The sequence below is a fragment of the Furipterus horrens genome, unplaced genomic scaffold (assembly GCF_987537825.1).
Source record: "Furipterus horrens unplaced genomic scaffold, mFurHor1.1.pri manual_scaffold_5, whole genome shotgun sequence".
Lineage (NCBI taxonomy): Eukaryota > Metazoa > Chordata > Mammalia > Chiroptera > Furipteridae > Furipterus > Furipterus horrens.
The window spans coordinates 21,387,934-21,407,467 of record NW_028327175.1 but is presented as its reverse complement, the minus strand read 5'-3'; the positions used below and the strand labels follow the sequence as shown (position 1 = coordinate 21,407,467).

General features: G+C 33.2%; 1 protein-coding gene across 3 annotated transcripts in view; it reads right to left on the bottom strand.

The window, feature by feature from the left end:
• CDH18 (cadherin 18) overlaps positions 1-19,534 on the bottom strand; it is a 259,346-nt gene that overhangs the window by 183,132 nt on the left and 56,680 nt on the right. For all 3 annotated transcript variants that reach the window (XM_090276205.1, XM_090276206.1, XM_090276207.1), the window contains exon 3: positions 6,248-6,367. In XM_090276205.1, coding sequence (XP_090132331.1) covers positions 6,248-6,367 — 120 coding nt within the window. The remainder of the gene's footprint in view (positions 1-6,247; positions 6,368-19,534) is intronic.

Genomic DNA, 19,534 nt, shown 5'->3' with positions numbered 1-19,534 from the left:
TATATTGATACCATTATTAACCTTGATTTATATATTTTATATTAATTACAGTAAAGAAAACTGGTATTCGCCATTGTCAGCACTGTAAACAACTGTAAATAAATCTCAACTAGGATTTTTTTTAACCAGCATAGTCCTCTGTTTTCCCTAATTTCAGATTTTTATCCAGAATTTTAGGTTTTTTGAATTGACCATCAGGAAGATTTAACATGTCTGTGAGAAATAGGCACAGACATAACACATATGCAATTACCATGAACCAATTTGCAGGTTAGTAATTATTAAATAGTAAACACAGATAATCAGCAGCTGGCTAATATATGTCATGACCATACACAGAATTTCATTCTCAATTAAAAACAGCACACATGCTCCGCTGTGAATCCCCCATTCTGTTTCTAAGACCCTAGAAATATACACATTACATTTCTAATTTTGTCTTTAAACTAAGTCAGGAAAAGTAGTTCCTTTCTGCAGCAAATCAATAATTCAGCTTCCACTGTCATCACCTGACAGAAATTCCATAGTTTGTACAGGGATTGGAACCTTGAACATATAGATTTCCTCTTAATGCAGTTAGCACCATATTAACTAAACTAGAACTACGATTTGAGTTGTGTTAACGAACAACTATCAGCTCAGATTTCTGTTGCTTTGGTTCCCTAACCACTTCATAAGATTTTCTTACTCATCAGCCTTCCTTAAAATGCCTTGTTTAGGGTTAGCAGTTTTCATAAACTTAAGAATGGTTCCTTCTTTTGATAACTGAAGTGCTTTCTTACTGAATTAAAATAAAAATATTCAAATAGAAGTATCCTCATTAAGCCTACATTCAGATGACTTTTACATATATCTAGGCAGGAATACTATACATCTTTTATATTTCACTGTCATCTCTTATAGTTTATTCTTTCAGTGTCTACTGCATCTTACAAATGGTAATGTTATAGTGTCACTTTTTAATGGACATTTTCTTTTATTGCTATGCATTAAGCAAATGGCATAAAATGGTTACTTTGAAAGAGCTTATTTAAAACAATAAATTATTCACAAAGTTTGTTTCATATTGATTGGTGCAATTTTAGTGTCAAACAATATAGAACTTATTAAATCAATTATGTATAGTATAGTTACTCAAGAGCCAGATAATTCAAAGATATGGATGCAGCGATTCATAGATTGTTTATAAAATAGGAAATAAGACTGCACTGGCAGCTCAGTACTGAAAAGTCATGCTGAGTACCAAAAATGTACCTTCTAATAAAATAAAACAATATAACCCAAAGTCCTGATCTTAACGATAAGCATTCATAATTCTTTGTGGGCACAAAAGTTCTTCTGTATTAGAGTTAGTCCTCATTGGCAGTAATTGGAAACTTGTTGAAATATAGTCATGCCAAATGAAATTACATAATAAAATTTAAAATGTAAATTTACATTGGCTGGTTGTGCGGTCCATGGCAATCTCTCCAGGGAAGGAATGAGAGTTGTTTTCCTGAAAGATGGCTAGAAGGGACTTTAAGGCACAATGGAAAACCTGAAGGACTTGGAAAAGACAGGTGTTTACAGGCAAGGCTGAATGGCAAGAATGTGGCTCAGCTTCTGTGCCCTGAAGGGCAAAATGAAGGTCACCCTAAATGCTCCTTGCATAAGTTCCAGCAAAGTGGAACTAAAGATCATAAGTGATCATTTTCTGCTCTTTTTGTGTTTCTGCAAATGAACAGGATAAATTAAAAATGGACTTAATGCAGTCCCTTTAACGACAAGGAGGGTAATCTTAAGGATAAAAATCATGATTCAAGGAAAATCACAATGCTCAGTGGTAGACTATAAAGTAGTGCAGCTAACCATCTTTAAAGTTTCTTTTCATTTAAAATATGTTTTCATTTGAAAGTTAAATTATGTCTGTGGTATCATCAAAAATGTTTAATTTACAGACAAGGAGAATGTCAAATGCCTTGCAACTGGATGTCTTTCCAATAAGACAGTCTTACAGATTTAGAGACTTGTTTGTGGGTTATGTTGCATAAATTAACATGTCTTTTCTGTTTTCAAAGGGCATAAGTCTTGGATCTCATTACCTGTGTGATTATCTGTACGTATAGGCCTCACTTAATCCTGTGTGCATCACTGCCTCCTGAGACTCAATGGTTTGGCTGAACTAAGTGGCTGGGCTGGTGAAGCATGGGGTGGTCTGTGGGCTTCACTTTAAAACTGGTTTCTCTTTTCTATCCTAATGGCTTGGACAGAAAGGGCCCAGAGGTCTGAGAGGGGGGAAACCTAAACTATTTCCCTCAGCCCAAACTAAGTATAATGGGCAAAAGGGTTTTGGACAGGTGAGATGTGCCTGGAACACCTTCCTCCAAAGAAGCCCTTCTTTTCCCTAATGTGGGACATTGAAAAATTAATACCTGCTTTTTGTCATCTAGTGGTTATGGGTTAAATGATGCCTGCTAACACTTTTGCCAAATTTGTTGCTCCCAGAATACAACAAGGATGCCAGCCTGTTAAACCAAGCATGCCATTGTCCTGGGACAGCCAACTGACCTGGAGTCTGCAAGAACCTACCCAATGTGGGAAGGCCACCCCCACACACACCCCCACTCTTATTAGGGATTCCTGGACCCCAGGGTAGGTAGGACGACGACCATGTCCAGCTTGAAGCAGCTGGAGGAGCTCAAGACCTTCGCTCATAGTCCTTTATAAGATTATAAAGGGTCTTAAGTCTAAGAGGGAGAAATTGTTATTTTTTATTGTTAAAATAATTAATTAATTAATTAATTAATTAATTATGTAAAAACAAAAAGAATAATATATGAAAGGGTGAAGCCAAAGAACTTGTATGTATGACCATGAGCATAGACCGGGGCGGGGGGGATTGCTGAGGGTGGGGTGGTGCTGGGCAGAGGGGAGCAAAGGGGAAAAATTGAGACTATTGTAACAATATCATCAATAAAATATACTTTTAAAAGATGTAAATTTACAAGTAACTACTCGTCCAATACTTCTTATATAACATCCTTTCCATAGTAACTGATTCTTAAGTTTTTAGTGTGTTTGTCATACTTTGTTTGCCTTTTTAAGCACAATTCCCACTGAATTCATTAGTTCTGAGGGTGTTTAATTGCATAGAAATTGTCTTTTAAGTTTAAATTATCAAAATATCTTAGCTTTAAAGAGAACAATGAGCATTCTGCTTTATAATCCTTATTAGCACAGACAAATAAGACATTTGAATAAAGAATCTTCATAGTAGTACATATACTCATATTTCCCCATAATGCTTCAGCAAATAAAATATTGAAATTAAAACATCAACATGGAGGGATACATTTCACATAGTGAATCATTTTGCTTAAAAAAATTTTTTTAAGAGTAAAGATAATTTTATAGAGCAGTATTTGAGTAGCAGCCAAAGTTTCAAATAACTTTTTTGCTTAATAAAATAATTATACTATATATAAGTATAAACAGATACAATTCATATTTGAATAGTTATTGATATATTTGCTTCATAAATGCACAAACTACAATAAAGTATAACAAATCTCATCATCAGAGGCCTGTTTTAGCCATCCAAAGCACATACACAGATACACATATACACACAAACACATGCAAACATTCAAATAGACATTCAGGCACAGATACACACTTATAATTGTTATCTGTTTCTTAACAAGTTGAAGAAGTGCATGGGAAACATTTTAAATTTATATAGGATAGCTATATCTTAGTGACTTTCTTTTAAGTAACTACAATATTTATTTATAAATAAACACTTGGCTATGTATAGGACAGTTAATGGGCTAAAGCCATCTGTGAAGTTACACATTTGTGTATGTATGTGCATGTGTGTGTGATACTCAGCAGCACAATTGGAACACAGTTTTCTTGGTTCATTCCTCTAGGAAGATAAATATTTAAAGTAAGATATACTCCATTTTATATATAAAACAACCACAATTATTGTGAGATAGAACAAAATGAGCAACACATATCAGGTAATGAGTTAAGATTTTCTATCACTAAAATGGCAATCATAATACAATATATAAATATATCACATTAAAGTTGAACACTTTACATTTATACAATGTTATAGGTTAAGTGTCTTTTAATCAAATGAGTATGTTCCACTAACTACAAATCCTCCTACCATAGCAGCCATATTTACACATATGTATGTATATTTTGTCCCCGACATTTGATTATCAGATTAACAAATATTTTTATTTCTAAATGTTTACTAATATCTTGGTACCAACAAAACTTGCATCTCATTAATTTTAAGTAACATTGTATTATTTGTTTTTTATTAAATTGCAATTTTTATATCTTACTTTTTAAATTATATATGATAATTTATACTATAATTATAATAAATATTATATGTGGATATATGGGAAGGGATTTCAGATCATCAATGATCAATGAGATTCAGAAAAATATAATTGGGGTAGCTGATGGCTACTGGGAGAACTGTGTGAGGTCCCAAGGTGCCTACTTTGAAGGGGACAGAGGCATCATTGTCTTATGTACAATGTTTCTTGTATCTTGTGTCTTCTTCAATAAATGTCTCTATTTCCTATTACATTGCTGGGTACCTTCTGGACAGATCTCATATATATGTGTGTGTGTGTGTGTGTGTGTGTGTGTGTGTGTGTGTGCGTGTGTATTTTTTATTTACACATTTATATTCATACATATTCTTCATTATTTTATTCATAACTTATGAGAAGTAAGGGGTTAAGCCATATGCCTGAAATCTTGCTCAGCATACTTATGTGCTGAATCATGACAAAGAAAAGAAGAGGGCAAGTAACCTTGTCAAATCTTCTTGTAAACATGGTAATGACAACACTTCTAGCAATCTAATGGTATTCACCATTGGAAGTGTGTTTGTCTATAACGCCTTTTCAGTGGTCACCACAATGTCGAACATAATGCTAAATGAACCTGGAGTCTATAGACTTGTGGAGCAGGATTCCCAGAAAAATGTTTTGTATGCCATGTTTATTGATATATAGAGATATGTATGATCAAATGTGTCTCTCTGTGTTAATTATGTGGTAGTGCCTTTTGCTCGAAGACCCCACTTGTTAACTTTATTCAGAATTCATCCTGGACCTCTCTCTGCTTCATCTATCTCTCATAATCATGTAGATCCTTGTAATTATTTGTAAACTTTAGACTTGTTTTGTACTAACTAGTTGGTTACATTAAAAATGGGTTTATATTTAGCCAAGATTTATTTTAAAAAATTGTCGATGATTTTTAGGTTATGCTGCTATAACATAAACCTATAATTCATTATTGAGTATCTTTCATTCCAATTTTGACATCACATCAAATGATATGATAGTATGTAATTGTTTCAGCTTGAAAAATAGAGAAGAAAGAGAGCAAAATTAATATTTTCCTGAAAAAATATTGGTATGTCTTTGGGTTTATTCTCACTTAATTTCTCATAACTTATGCAATTTTTGAGAGCTAAAGAATTGCCTCATTATGAAAAAAGTCAGTTGAAGGCATAATTCTTCAATATAATACGTAACAACTTGCATGACAATCAAATTCAAATAAAGTATAAAATAATCTAAATAATTTACCATATTTTGCAAAGAATTAAACTAATGTGTAAACAAAACAAATAATACACTGGGGAAATCTCATTTTATGTAATATTCCATGTTTGTTTTAAGCAGAGGGTACTTCATTATCTGCTGTAAGTGAACATAATAGATAATCAAAATACTAAGGAAAGCAGTTAATTTATTTTCAATTATTCTATCACATTGTTTTAGAAAAGTGAAGACATTTTTAAATGTGCTAAAATAACAACATTTGATGTAGAGGGTAAAGAAATACAGTTGACCCTTAAACAATAGAGTTAAGGGTGCTGACCCTCCATACAGTTAAAAATCTGTGATAACGTTGGACTCCCTCAAAACTTAACTACTAATAGCCTACTGTTGACTGTAAGCTTTACCAATTACATCAACAACTAATACATATTTTGTATATCATATGTATTATATACTGTATTCATACAATAAATTATGCTAGAGACAGGAAAATGTTATCCAGACAACCATTTATAGTACTACATGTAATTATTTAAAACAATCTTCATATAAGTGAACCCACATAATTTCAATCCATGTCATTTAATGTTCAATTCTAAAGACTTTGCTTTCTTTTGTGTACATGCACCTGCTTATCAATTAAATATAAATGCACTAACCTGTTTTAGGATCTACGGAGAAGTAGGGTTGTCCTTGGAGAATGCTGTAAACCACTCGAGCGCTGTTTCCATAGGTAGGGTCATCTGCATCAGTAGCTGTCACCTGTAGAACAGAGGTACCTGTGTATTCAGGAAAACAAATTTTAGTGTGTTATGGTATTTAGCACATGAGTAATTTGTACACAGAAAAGAGTTATGCTGAGATATCTATGGAGAACTATAATGGATATATTCCAGTATAGTTTATTCTTAGATTTAACTGCCAAACACATTCCTTGCTTTCTTTCCCTGTTATCAACTGTCTTAAATGAGAGTCAAAAATAGAATATTTTATCTTAGCTCTTTTGATATGACTCTATATGTGCTGAATAATATTATAAAAGATCTCTTTTGACATTCACATAATCATGTTTGCATTAGATTGATGTTCAAGACTCAAATCAGGTTTAACTGTAGGGAAAAATCAAAGTTGTGATGAGTGTGTATATTTCATGCTATATGACTATTCAGAAACTAGTGGTGGAAAGGATTGTGATTATTTAGGAAAGTGAGTGAGCTGACATTAAATTAATGGCATCAAAATAGCTCATTCAAGTATTTTCCATAATTCATGCTTTTCTTATTTTTTACATGGGCGACTAGTGAGACCTCTAACTGGTTTCCAAAGTTCAACTAACATTCTTTTAGTCTCTTCTGCACAGTACCAATAAAATTATCTTTCCACAATGGGTGTCAGAATATTCCTATCACATTAAATTTTTGGTGATTAAAATGTATTTTAAAGTAATTTGTAAACTTTAAAATACATTTGCAGTATTAAATTTGTGAATCTATTATGCTAGTTCCTTTATGTTTACACATTTGAAGCATTTAAATGGTTAGATAAATATTTCTAATATTTCAGTTGTTCCCAAATAAAACTGATCTAAGTGGGATATGACAACCATCTATTAAGGACTATACACCTTCACTGTAGAATCAGTGGGTTAGAGCTCTCATTATTTGTAACATATATTTGATGAGTCATCTACTAGTGCATGCTTGATATTTAATTTGCTTAACTAAAAATTTTACCTACTCATCTGGGTTATATATCAAACAAAAATATTTTCACAATCAAGTGAGCCTTTATAAAATTCTGTATTCATTTTTGTAATTGACAGAGAGTACTGAAGATTTTCAATCTTATTTTTAGTAATTACTTCAAATATGTTGGTATGGCACACCTATTATAGGTCTAATATCTGTTCAAATATGAATTCGTACTTCCATGTTGAAATTCAGACACGACCTTAAATAAAGCATGTCTTTTACTTACAAGGGGTCCTAGAAAACCTAAAAGTTACCATGCCATGTGCACCTGACAATTCTTATTAACAGATCAAAAACGTATATGATTTTTAAAAATATACTGTGATTCTAGGCTCTAAATAGTATTTTTACATTGAGATCCAAGAGGAAATATAATTAATCATTATGCATACCCAGAGGGGAGTACTGCCTGTGTTATATCTAAAAGAAATCTTTCATTATGGGTAATAAAATATAACAGCAACACCAAATGCTAGTGAGAATGTTGAGAAATTAGGTTACTCAAATATTGCTTGTGGAGATGTAAGTTTAGCAGTTTCTTATAAAACAGAACACACATTTACCATACAACCCAGCAATTTGTACTCGTGGGCATTCATATTAAAGTAATCAAAATGTATGTTCATATAAAAACCTGTTTATAAATATTCATGGTAGCATTATTCATAGTAGCCCCCAAAAGAAAACAACTCAAATGTCCTTCAGTGGGAAAAAGATTAAACAAATTGTGGTGCATTCTTACTGACTTACTGCTCAGCAACAAAAATAAACAGACTATTGATATTTGTGAAAACTAAAATGAACCTTCAGGGAATTATACCCAGTTTAAAAAAAAATCCTGATTCCAAGAGGTTATAAAATATATAATTTCATTTATTTACTATTCTTGAAATGACGAAGTTTTAGAAATGGATAACAGATTAGTAGCTGCCACAGGTTAGGGGAGAGGAAGTGCAGGAAGGTTGGTTTGGTTATAAAAGGACAACAGGAGGTATCTTCAGGATGTTGGAACTCTTCAATGTTTTGTTTATGGTGGTAGGTATGTGAGCATGCACAGGTGAGACATTCAGTAGGACTAAAACAAACACACACGAGTGAAACTAGAGAAATCTAAGAATGGTAAATCAAATCACTTCAAGAACAAGATTATGTTATTGTTACCATAGGTAGTTAACTAGTTATTAATAAGATAGAGAGCAAAGGGAATTAGACATTGAGTTTAATAAACTCTGGAGCATAGCCTGCTTGCTTAGTTAGGAAGCTATAGCATTTACAGATTCATTCACAAACTCCAGGGGACTGCCAAGGAGGAGACTTAATCCTATATGCACAGGGAATCTCCACTGGAGCTCTGTCTGACCTGCAGTATCTGGTTGTTGGTGGATGCAGTGGGAGGTGCTTGACCATAGAGACCTGCCAGTTTAACTAAGGAGTGGACCCATCAGAAATTCTACTGAAAGCTTGGGAAGCTGATTGGTTATTATATAAAAAAAACTCCTGGTTATAAACCCCGGGGAACAGAAAATCACGTCTCCTCTCCCCTCCGCTCCCTCTCCCCTCCTTTCTCTTCCTCCTCTCCTCTCCTCTTCCTCTCTCTCTCTCTCCATGTCACTTGGTGACCTGCACTCACCCCATTCATTTGTGTATTCACTTTTGCCCTGGAACACACACACAGCTATGTGGGTCTAGAAGCCATGTGGACCTGTAGTGGACCGCATGAGCTCCAAAGGACTAAGCTTTAATATGAAACAGAAACTCTGGACACTAACTTTTGTCTTGGCCTTACTGAAGACACAGTTGGAATTTTTCTATGGTGGGATGAAGATTGGACATTGGAAACCCAGGGTGGATTTATACCTGAATAACAGTGGCCACATTATACTCTGCTTTGTGTGGATCTGTGAAATGGTTTTTTGCAATCTCATGGACAAGCCTCATTTCCACCAACAGCAGTATCATTTAATAGTTTTGTAATACAGTATTCCCTCACTTATCACGGGTATTATGTTCCAGACCCCCACCCCCCGCAAAGTAGGAACCTTACATTTATTCTACACTCTTAAACCTATGTGACTTTAACAACATATGCATACAGTACTGTGAAATTCCGCAATATAGTGAAAAATCCACGATACATAATTAAATATAATATTTTTAAAAATCCCGCGATACAGTGAGACCACAATAAGTGAACCAGGATACAGAGAGGGACTACTGTAATGTTATCATGGGAAAAAAATGGATATAGGATATAGGTATCAGGAATCTCTCCATAGCACGTCTCATGACTGCATGTGAATCTATGATCTCAAAATTAACGGTAAAATAAAAAAGTATTTTTGTCTCAATGCTAATCCATTCTTAGAAAACCTTATTTGTGTGTAGCATGAAATTTCATATTATAGCATTACATGTTCTGGCTTTAGTATATTTTCCAGAGCTAGTTACATGTAAATTATTTCTTTCACTACTAAGTATAATTATTACTATAATAGAATATCAATAACACTTCCTCCATATCCAAGAGTCATCTCTCCAACTTGTTCAGAGAGTACCAGTAGGTAGATATTTACAGATAAAAATTTATTTAGGAGACATTTTCATTGGTATCTCTTTGGGGGAAAAAAATTGTAGTAATTTCTCAGGTCAGGCTATAAAAGTAGATAAAATGCTGTAAAATTATACCAGTCAAATCTTTGGTCTGACTGGAAAAATGTTGACAGTACCCGACATATAGAGATGACTAGAATTCAAAAAACAGAAAACAGTATAGAAAGTTGTAAAATAACGGCCATTAAGAAACACAATTTTAAAACCCAAGTTTCTGAAACTTGCTCTGGTCTTGTGATAGTAATTTAAACCTAAATATTTTTAATGTCTTAAAAAAAATACCCAGGCAGCCATTGCACAGAGAAAACTGAGAAAAACAAACAGTGCAAGATCACACCTCCTCAGGGTGATAGGCTAGATCAACACAGGAAAGAGAAAGAGAGCTCTGCATGGCTTGAGGTGTCTATAAAAGTCCAGCCAAGTTAAGTAGAAGCTGAGAAGCATGAATGGAGTGACATGTGAAATAAAAAACAGAAGAAAGGGAAAAAGAAGGAAGGAACAGTCGTCTGGAGCTACTGACTATGGGATGGTTTAAAGTAGAAGAGGAAACTCAACAGCACAAAAGTATTTCAGAGGAAGAAATGAAAATATAATAGCCCTCTACCCTGGTCAAAAAGTAGAGTCCTTAATACATTTCCGTGCTGTGCGTCTCGCAGGTATCAGGCAGTTCTGCTTGTGTGTGAAACAAGGAATGGCAAATTATCTCTCTCACTGTATTTTCATGGCATCTGAAGGTACCAAGCTGACACTTTGAGTACACTGACTGCTAGTTGAAGGCAGCAAAGGTATATACACAGCACAGACCAACACAGAATCAGCCTGTCCCAGGTGAAAACAGTGGGAGAGTTAAATGGCAGGGGTAGAAGATAAATGCTTTGCTCAACTGTTCAAGGATTTCTTACCTAGGAGAACTGACAAGGGAGTGTCAGGCCAAAAGAAAATTGCATGCTCTCTAATTAATTTAAAGTTCATAGAAAAATATAAAAAACAGTGGTGCTTTTAGTAGTATTTTTACATTAGAAAAAAGATTTCTTTTTCATTAAAATATATAAATAATCAAAAAATTAAGACTCTTCAAGGTATGTGTTATGGGTTGGATTATTCTCCTTGAAAATTTATATGTTCAAGTTCTAGCTCAAAGGGTGATCTTATTTGGAAATAGGGTCACTGTCGATGTAATTAGTTTAGATGAGGTCATTAGGGAGTAGAGTGGGCCCCTAACCTAATATGACTGGGTGTCCTTATAAAAATGGAAAATTTGAAGACAGATTAAAGAAATAAGAAAAACAGACACACACACACCGCACATGGTGAAGTTTATGTGACAATGAAGGCAGAGATTAGGGTGATACTTCCACAAGCCAAGGAAAGCCAAGGATTCTCGGGAAACTACTAGAAGCTAGAGAAAAGGCTTGGAGCAAATCCTTCCCCAGTGATTTAAGAGACAGCATGGCTTACTGCCATTTTGACCTTAGACTTCTAGCTTTAGGAAGAGTGAGACAATAAATCACTGTTGTTTAAGCACCCCCCCCACCCCCCCGTTTGTGGGACTTTGGTACAGCAACCCTAGCAAACTAATACAGTGTGATACAATTGCAGAGGGAAGAATAACATTTGTTCTTAGAATTTATAGTTGTTTCTTTATCAGATTCTAAACAAGAGTCTGAGCTTACAAGTCAAGAAAAAATTATGTATAATCTCCTATACTATTTGAAACCAGATATATCACAAGTAAGATCCGAAATTAATCGCACAAGTAGAAAAATTATTAAAGTAGGTAAAAAATAATGGCATTTGATTTGTTTTTTTTTTAACATTAGATGCTACTAATGATCTTCCCTGTTGGCATTTTCAAGTAAAATAATGAGTTATGTTTGTTGGTCATTTTGATGGACAACATTTTTATTCTTGATTAAAAGTACAAAGGGTCTTAATATCTGAGAGGGAGGGATAGTTATTTTTTACAAACCAGGGGTATGGATTTTGGGGGGGATTGCTGGGGGAGGGAAATGCTGGGTGGAGGGGAATAAAGGGGAGAAAATTGGAACTATTGTAACAATATAATCAATAAAATACATTAAAAAAAAAGTTTAAGTGAAAAAAATCACCAACATTCATATATCTATGATTGAGAAAAGAGTCCCACATTGGACCACTTAATTCTTTTATTCATGCTAATGCCCTAATTACATACATAGTAGAAAAGAAAAAAAAATTCCGCTATGGTGCTATATTTCCAAATTAAAAATATAAAGTGATGTCTAAAAGCCAATTATTCCACCAAAATATTAAAATGAGAATCTACTTTTCTCTGAAATTTATTATATGGATTTGGTCAATAGATACTAAATCAGTAGCCCCTTCCTTACATACCTAGTTTTCATCAAAGAAAACCTTTTAAAGGCTATGTAAACTTTAAAAATGTTTATAACTGTTTCCATTGGAAACAATAACCCAGAAACATTGCATTGTAAAGTTTCATTAGCTATTTAGTGTGTAATATTTTCGTGGCAAATATTTCCTATGGTGCACACTTCAATGTTGCCTTATACGGATCAGTGTTCCTCAGCTGATGTTTTATATAAATCTGAAAAATATTTAAGTACATAAAAAAGCTTTCAAGATACCCTTTTCATGAAAGAACATTAAGTCTTGTTTCCTTTGGGGATTGCCCTGTTTCAATCTTTTCCTTTGGTTTCTTTTTGTACTACAGCTTTATAAACAGCACACATTTTGTAAAGTTACATTATCAATGAGAAGCAGAAAGAGTGGACTTTCTTGAATGTCTCTAAAGACCAATTTGAAATACTTAATAAAGCATTTTAATACAAAGCAAATATTCTCTGAGATTGCAAATCATTATTCATGACTGGTCAGGATTCACAGCTCTGATAAAATCTCATGTGAGTCAGTGCTGAGCCAGAGCTTTGAGTAAAAATAAGCTGAGGATTTATGAAGGCTGAGAATCTCTCTCTGAAGAAATCTCTTAAGGCTTAATTCTCAAAAGATTTTTCTAGGGACTTCGAAAAACCAATCGTCATCAAGCTACAACTTAAATTTAATTCTACACATGAGGACTGTAATTTCACCAAACAGAGCAACACAGAGGATTCTAGTTATCATGTAATTCAATAACATTTTGAGTATTCACCCAACACACATTTGATTTTTTTAAAATCCTCTGCAACAACACTTATAAAACAACTAGACATCAAAACATAAGTTCCTATTTTGTGTATTTTAAACCATGCTTATTGTCAATAATTTTGCATTTTTAATTGGATCTTTCTTATAAGATCCCAAATTACCCAAAGAAATTTGATATTATATTCCTTAAATGGAAAAAAAAAATCACTAAGAAAATAATATATATTGAGTGCCAATGATATAGGAAACCCGCTGCTATATGCCATTTAATTCAATAGTGAGATTAAACTATTGAGAAAATTACATTTAATGGCATTTTACAAATATAAGCACTGAGGTTCCAAATGTTATACAGTTGATGACTGGAGAAGGTAACATTCAAGCCTGGGCCTATTGGTTATGATATATGACATTCTTTCCCGTATTGTCTTTTGTTCCAGTCAGTCATGATTTGTTGAAAGCTGTTTAATTGTTACATTATTTCCTGCCTTTTTCGTGTTTGTTCCCTTGGTGGTATGTCACAGCGGTTCAGATGTATCTGTATGGAGTAAGTCAACATTGTATTTCATACTCCATCGCCGAAATCCAAGTCAAGAAATGTATCTTTGTCAAATGAGAAAGTGAGGTAGAATCCTTAGGGGGGAAGCAATCCCCAGGTACTGACAACACCTTTACTCTCTTCCATTAGTCTTACAGATTGCCCACAATTCTCTCAACTGCAGTACACAGTAAAAGGCTGAGTAAAAAGCGACTGGACTGATCCTATTTCTGCCAGTCTTGTATATCTTCTAAATACATTTTCATGTTGCTCTCAGATTAATATCACACCCTGTTCCATACGGTTTGCAGGAACCTAACACTTGTCATTGAAATTGATTAGCTTTCCTTATCAACTGAACAATGATAGGTGCTACAGGGAACATGGAAAACAGAAAAAGAGCCCTCCTTTTCTTCCCTATGTTTCTTCCCTATGTTCCTTCTTCTTTCTTCTTTGAGTGGTGTGCCTGGCAATGATTACATTTCTTGAATGGTTTCAGCTCCTACTCAGCTGCCCACTTCCGTGGTCCGTGTGATAAAACTTAGCTCCTGGGGTCACACACCATTTATCTTTTAGCCTTGGTTTAAGGGTGCTACAGTGCTTTCTGGTTGCCTCACAATCCATGATTTGGTTTTTCATGTCTCCTATCATTTTTGCAACATATCCCACACATGCAGTTCCTTCTATTGATCTAACAAGATGTGAATTTGTTTTTCATGATTAAATTCTGATTAAGGCATAAGGTTTTAACAGGTTTCTCAACAAATATCTTTCATTACTTTTGTCAGTACTGACTATATTTTACCAAATATAATGGTTAGGTTATGCACTTTAATCTAATTTCCCTATCTGGAAAGGACTTCATTTGAAAAATAGGAATTACTACCAAGTTCAGCATTGTTCTGAATAATGTTGTATTGTTTCAGCTGAGTTTTTATTCGAAAATAACATTAAAGCATTAACAAATTCAAAAACAAAATAAACAGAAACTTCAAAATAAAACACCAGGAATATAAATATTTTATTGTTGTTTGTTCACAAAAGTTATCAATCATATTTCAGAAGTGTTTAATAAAAGGGCTTAATATGTATTCTTAATATGTACTCTATATATTATATATGATCATTATACTTATGTAAATATATGTGGTTATGCACATACACACACATAGAATTGACATTTTATCTTTGGTTTCAATATTAAGAAAAAACTCCAATATATTTAATTTTTACCAATTACAGCAACATTGATCTCTAAAATATTGTAATAGCAAAGTCTTTATATTTTAAAAAGTTACCAAAAAATAACAAGATAGGACAAAACCACATAGATACAAATAAAAGCCTCTTTAATTTTCACATCTAATTTCATCGGATCCAATATGCCAACATAGCAACTCTTTTTTGTCTTATGACTTTTTCTTTAATTATAATTTTTAATATTCTGATTTTGTTACAATTGAAAAATATTCACTGACATACCATAATTAAAGATGATGTATATGCTACATCTAAATTACCTCCCAATACCTCACCATGCAATTTTAATTAAAAACCATTGCCAAGACCAATGTCAAGGAGCTTACTCTTATGTTTACTTCAAGGAGTTTTATAGCTTCAGGTCTTACATTCAAGTCCATAAGTCATTTTGAGTTGATTTTTGTGTATGGTGTGACATAGGGTCCAGATTTATTGCATTACACGTGGTTGTCCAGTTTTCCTAACATCATTTATCAAAAAAGCTTTTCTTTCCTCACCATATATTCTTGACTCATTTGTCAATAATTAAGTGACCATATATGCATAAGTTTATTTCTGGACTCTCTATCATGTTCCGTTGACCTACAGGACTGTTTTTATGCTGATACCATGCTGCTTTGATGAATATAGCTAAGTAATATACAATAGTTTGAAATTCGGAAATGCGATGTCTCCATCATTGTTATTTCTCAACATTTCTTCAATGCTTTTAGTGGTTCTACTCAAACTTTAGTATTGATTTTTGTATTTGTTTCAAAAATGTGATTACACTGAGTCTGTAGACTGCTTTGGGTAGTATGGACAATTTACCAATATTAATTCTTCCAATCTGTGAGCATAAAATATCTTCTCACTTATGTGCATTTTCTTCAGTTTCTTACATCAGTGTATTACAGTTTCCACTGTACAGGTCTTCCACCTCTTTGGTTAAATTTATTCCTAAGTATTTTATTGTTTTTGATGGATGTGTAAATGGGATGGTATTCTTGATTTCTACTTCTGATAGTCTCTTATAAAATGGATGATGTTTTGAGCCTCTAAGTTGTTGCTTGGTTTGTTACAAAGCAATAGATCACTGACATAGACAAAAAATTATAAGATAAAAAAAGAAGAAGGGAAAAGTACAAAACTTAGACATTTTTGTACAATTTATGACTTATCAGTTGGCCTCTGTGACTCCCTATATGCACTCTAATTCACCACGTAGATGTGCAGTCTCAGCATCACATTACTGAAATGGCCTTCTTTGGAAGAATATGCCCCAGGGTAATAGTTTTAAAACAGCTCCTAGACTCCTGGAAGATTTCCAGGGTGAAGCTCCCAAGATGTTTGGGCTGAGTTAAATCAGTCCCCTACAAGCAGTGCAATAAAGTAAGCACAGCTGCTATCTCTACTTGTTGCTGTGCGACAAAGAACACAGCTGCAAATGAAACCCAGCCTGCGGGTTTGAGATAGATGGGGGAACAAAGAAGACAAGGCCGACATCAGGGGTGTTTCAGTACATCTCCAAAGACAGGGAACCACACAGAATTTAAGGGTCATAGAGTACAACTTTATATATGTATATTTAATATTCCAAACTAAGTTTATAAACATCTATATATTTAATATTTCAAACTAAGTTTCATACTCCATTGACATTAAATGATGTGCACAATTTTTATTATTTCTATAATCAGTTATTGTTTTAAAATGCTTTAAAATAATGTTTAGTTATAGGCATATTTATTAATATACAGGAGAGAACAGGCATATATATATGTATATATATATATATATACATATATATACACACACACACACACACAGAAGAGAACAGGCAGATATCTATCTATCTATCTATCAATCTATCTATCTATCTACACACACAAATTTTTAAAATATATATATATATATTTAAAAATAATGTTTCTGTGAAAACAACTAAAATGTAACATTTATTTTTAGGAAGATTGAATTGTGATCTGGTATGATTTTCTTTGAAACAACAGCTGGATTTAAAGCAATTTTTTAAAAGAAATTTAAAGGAACTGCAATGCAACCAAATTTAAATTTGTACTAAAAATTCGTGATTCCTGTTGCTGGCAAAGGTATAATTGCAGAAATCTGGATAGACTTACATACAAAGAGAAGAGACAAAATTACTATTACTGTTTTAAAGAAAAGAAATTTAATGACACAATTTAAAAAATCTTTGCCAGCTTTTTAAAAATAATAATACATGTCATTCTAATATTGCTATGTGTCTTAAGACTTATAATCCCCTTTTCACCTGAGAGTGACAATATTATTTACAATATAATTTTATTAGTTACATTTTCATTTCTAAAATTTGTGCACATGAAGTTAAATGTTGACTCCAAGAGTGGATATGATTTTATTTCATAGTTATGTTCCTTTTTGTGTGATATAATAATGAATATTATTGACTTTTTGTTTCATATTGTCTCAATTTTGAAAAATTAGATACTTAGTAAAACCATATAAAACCAAATTAAATAAATACTTCTATAGCGTAATTTGCAGGGCTTGAGTAGGTCATCAAGGCTGGAATGATCCTGAACTCCATATCACAAAAAATGTGTTAAATGTACATTGATAAAATGTATACAAGTATTTCCCTGGGCCTGTTCAGGATGCATTGGCTCTCCATAATATTATACTGTCATCCTGTTCACATATATTCCCTTCGTTTAATTTGAATACATTTTAGATAAGTAATAAAAAAGAGCAATATGACAGACAGTAGTTTACTAGAAACCCATCATATTTCAAATGGTATTTCCCTAAATTAATGAAATAAAAATGGTAGATTTAATTTCTTTAAATGAGAGTCATGACTTTAAAGTAGCCACACCATTATTCTTCTTTCATTCAGCACAGACAAGTTATTCAAATATTTATGTTGCTGTTTTCATCATGGTGTGTATTTGAATAAGGTGATCAATATTTAAACATGAATATTGCTACTTGGGCTGACAATAATTTTTGTTCATAAAATATATGGCATGAGCATTCTAACAGAATGGAACTCTCTTTGGTAAATACCATATTCTCCAATTCATGATTCTACTTTGAAATGTTTTTATTCTTTTATCTTGCATATTTCCTACGACACTGGATCTCGACTGAGAGCAATTTTGCCCCCTCCCCTCCAGAGAACATTTGGCAATGTCTGAACACATCATGATATGGCAATAGTGGGAAGGATGCCACTGGCATTTAGTGGGTAGAAACCGGGGAGCTGTTAAACATCCTACAATGCACAAACCAGCTCCCACAACAACACAATTATTCCATCCAAGGTGTCAATGGTAGAAAGATTAAAATATCCTGTCTTCAGGGATAGGACTCATTAGATAACAGCTGAAATTACATACTACAATTCAAAGAGATAAAGAAAACTTTTTAAAAACATGCATTGAAAACCAATTCAGTTTGTTTTGTATCTTTCCGTATTAAACCATCCAGATTCCCACAGATTTCGCTTGCTTATTATTACCTACTGACAAGAAATATGTAATGCATCATGCTTTTCTCTCTGTTACTTGGAGGGCTCCATGATCAATACTGTTATTTATCACTATAGATACACAAAGAATGATAATCTGATAACAACCTGCACACCCAGAAAGTCTCCCGTGCTATCTTCTCTGGATTTTCATAGCCTATTCTGCTAAGCTATAAATGGGAATTCATCATTTGCACGATGATCTTGTTCATTCCCCCTTAACACCACACACACACACACACACACACACACACACACACACACACACACACTTCCTCTAAGTAGACAGAACTCACAGGGAAGAGAGAAGTATTTTGCATCATTACATTTTCTATCTGAAATTCCCTTTTCTTTTGTTTGTTTGTTTTTACTCTTTGATCCAACTGTCAAACCTTTATGCATTATGTTAGATTCATAGAGGACATCTTCTCTATTCTGCCAGCTGGACTCTGTCCACTCTACAATTCCTCTATGTTTTGCTTATCAAACATTATATTGACATTTTCTGTTTCTGTGTCTGCTGGCTGCTCAAATTTAGGGTTATTGTTTTATTTACCACTTTATTACTAGCCACCATCACAGTTCTCAGCATATTGCATGCTTTCAATGTTTTCTCTCTCTCCAGAAAGACTTAGAGAGCTATAGGGGAGAAAAAAAAAGTGTTTTTAATTATTGGATGATTCAAAACTCAATTAATGATCAAATAATAAAAACAGTAATTTTATAAGCTATCATTCTGGGGAAAATTTTGTCATTTACCTATACAGTTAGCTATTATTCGTATTAGAAACTGATAAATCTCTAAATTCAGTGTTAATGTTATTTAAAATGTCATTTTATCACAAATCTACATTTCACTTTTATTATTATTTTATAAATAACATGTATATGTATAGCTTTTAATAAAGAATAATATATTTTGCTCATAAAAGATAGTGCCACAATCTATTTTATAGGTAATAATCTTCACTGATATGTTTGTGTGTTATCATCACATATTTCTTGTGTATATCACACATATTTTAAACACACACTTACTTTCTAAAATAAACAGAAGACTATTCCAAATGCACTACTAAAAACTTTCTCTTACTAAAATATTCCAGATATACACATACAAATCCATTGA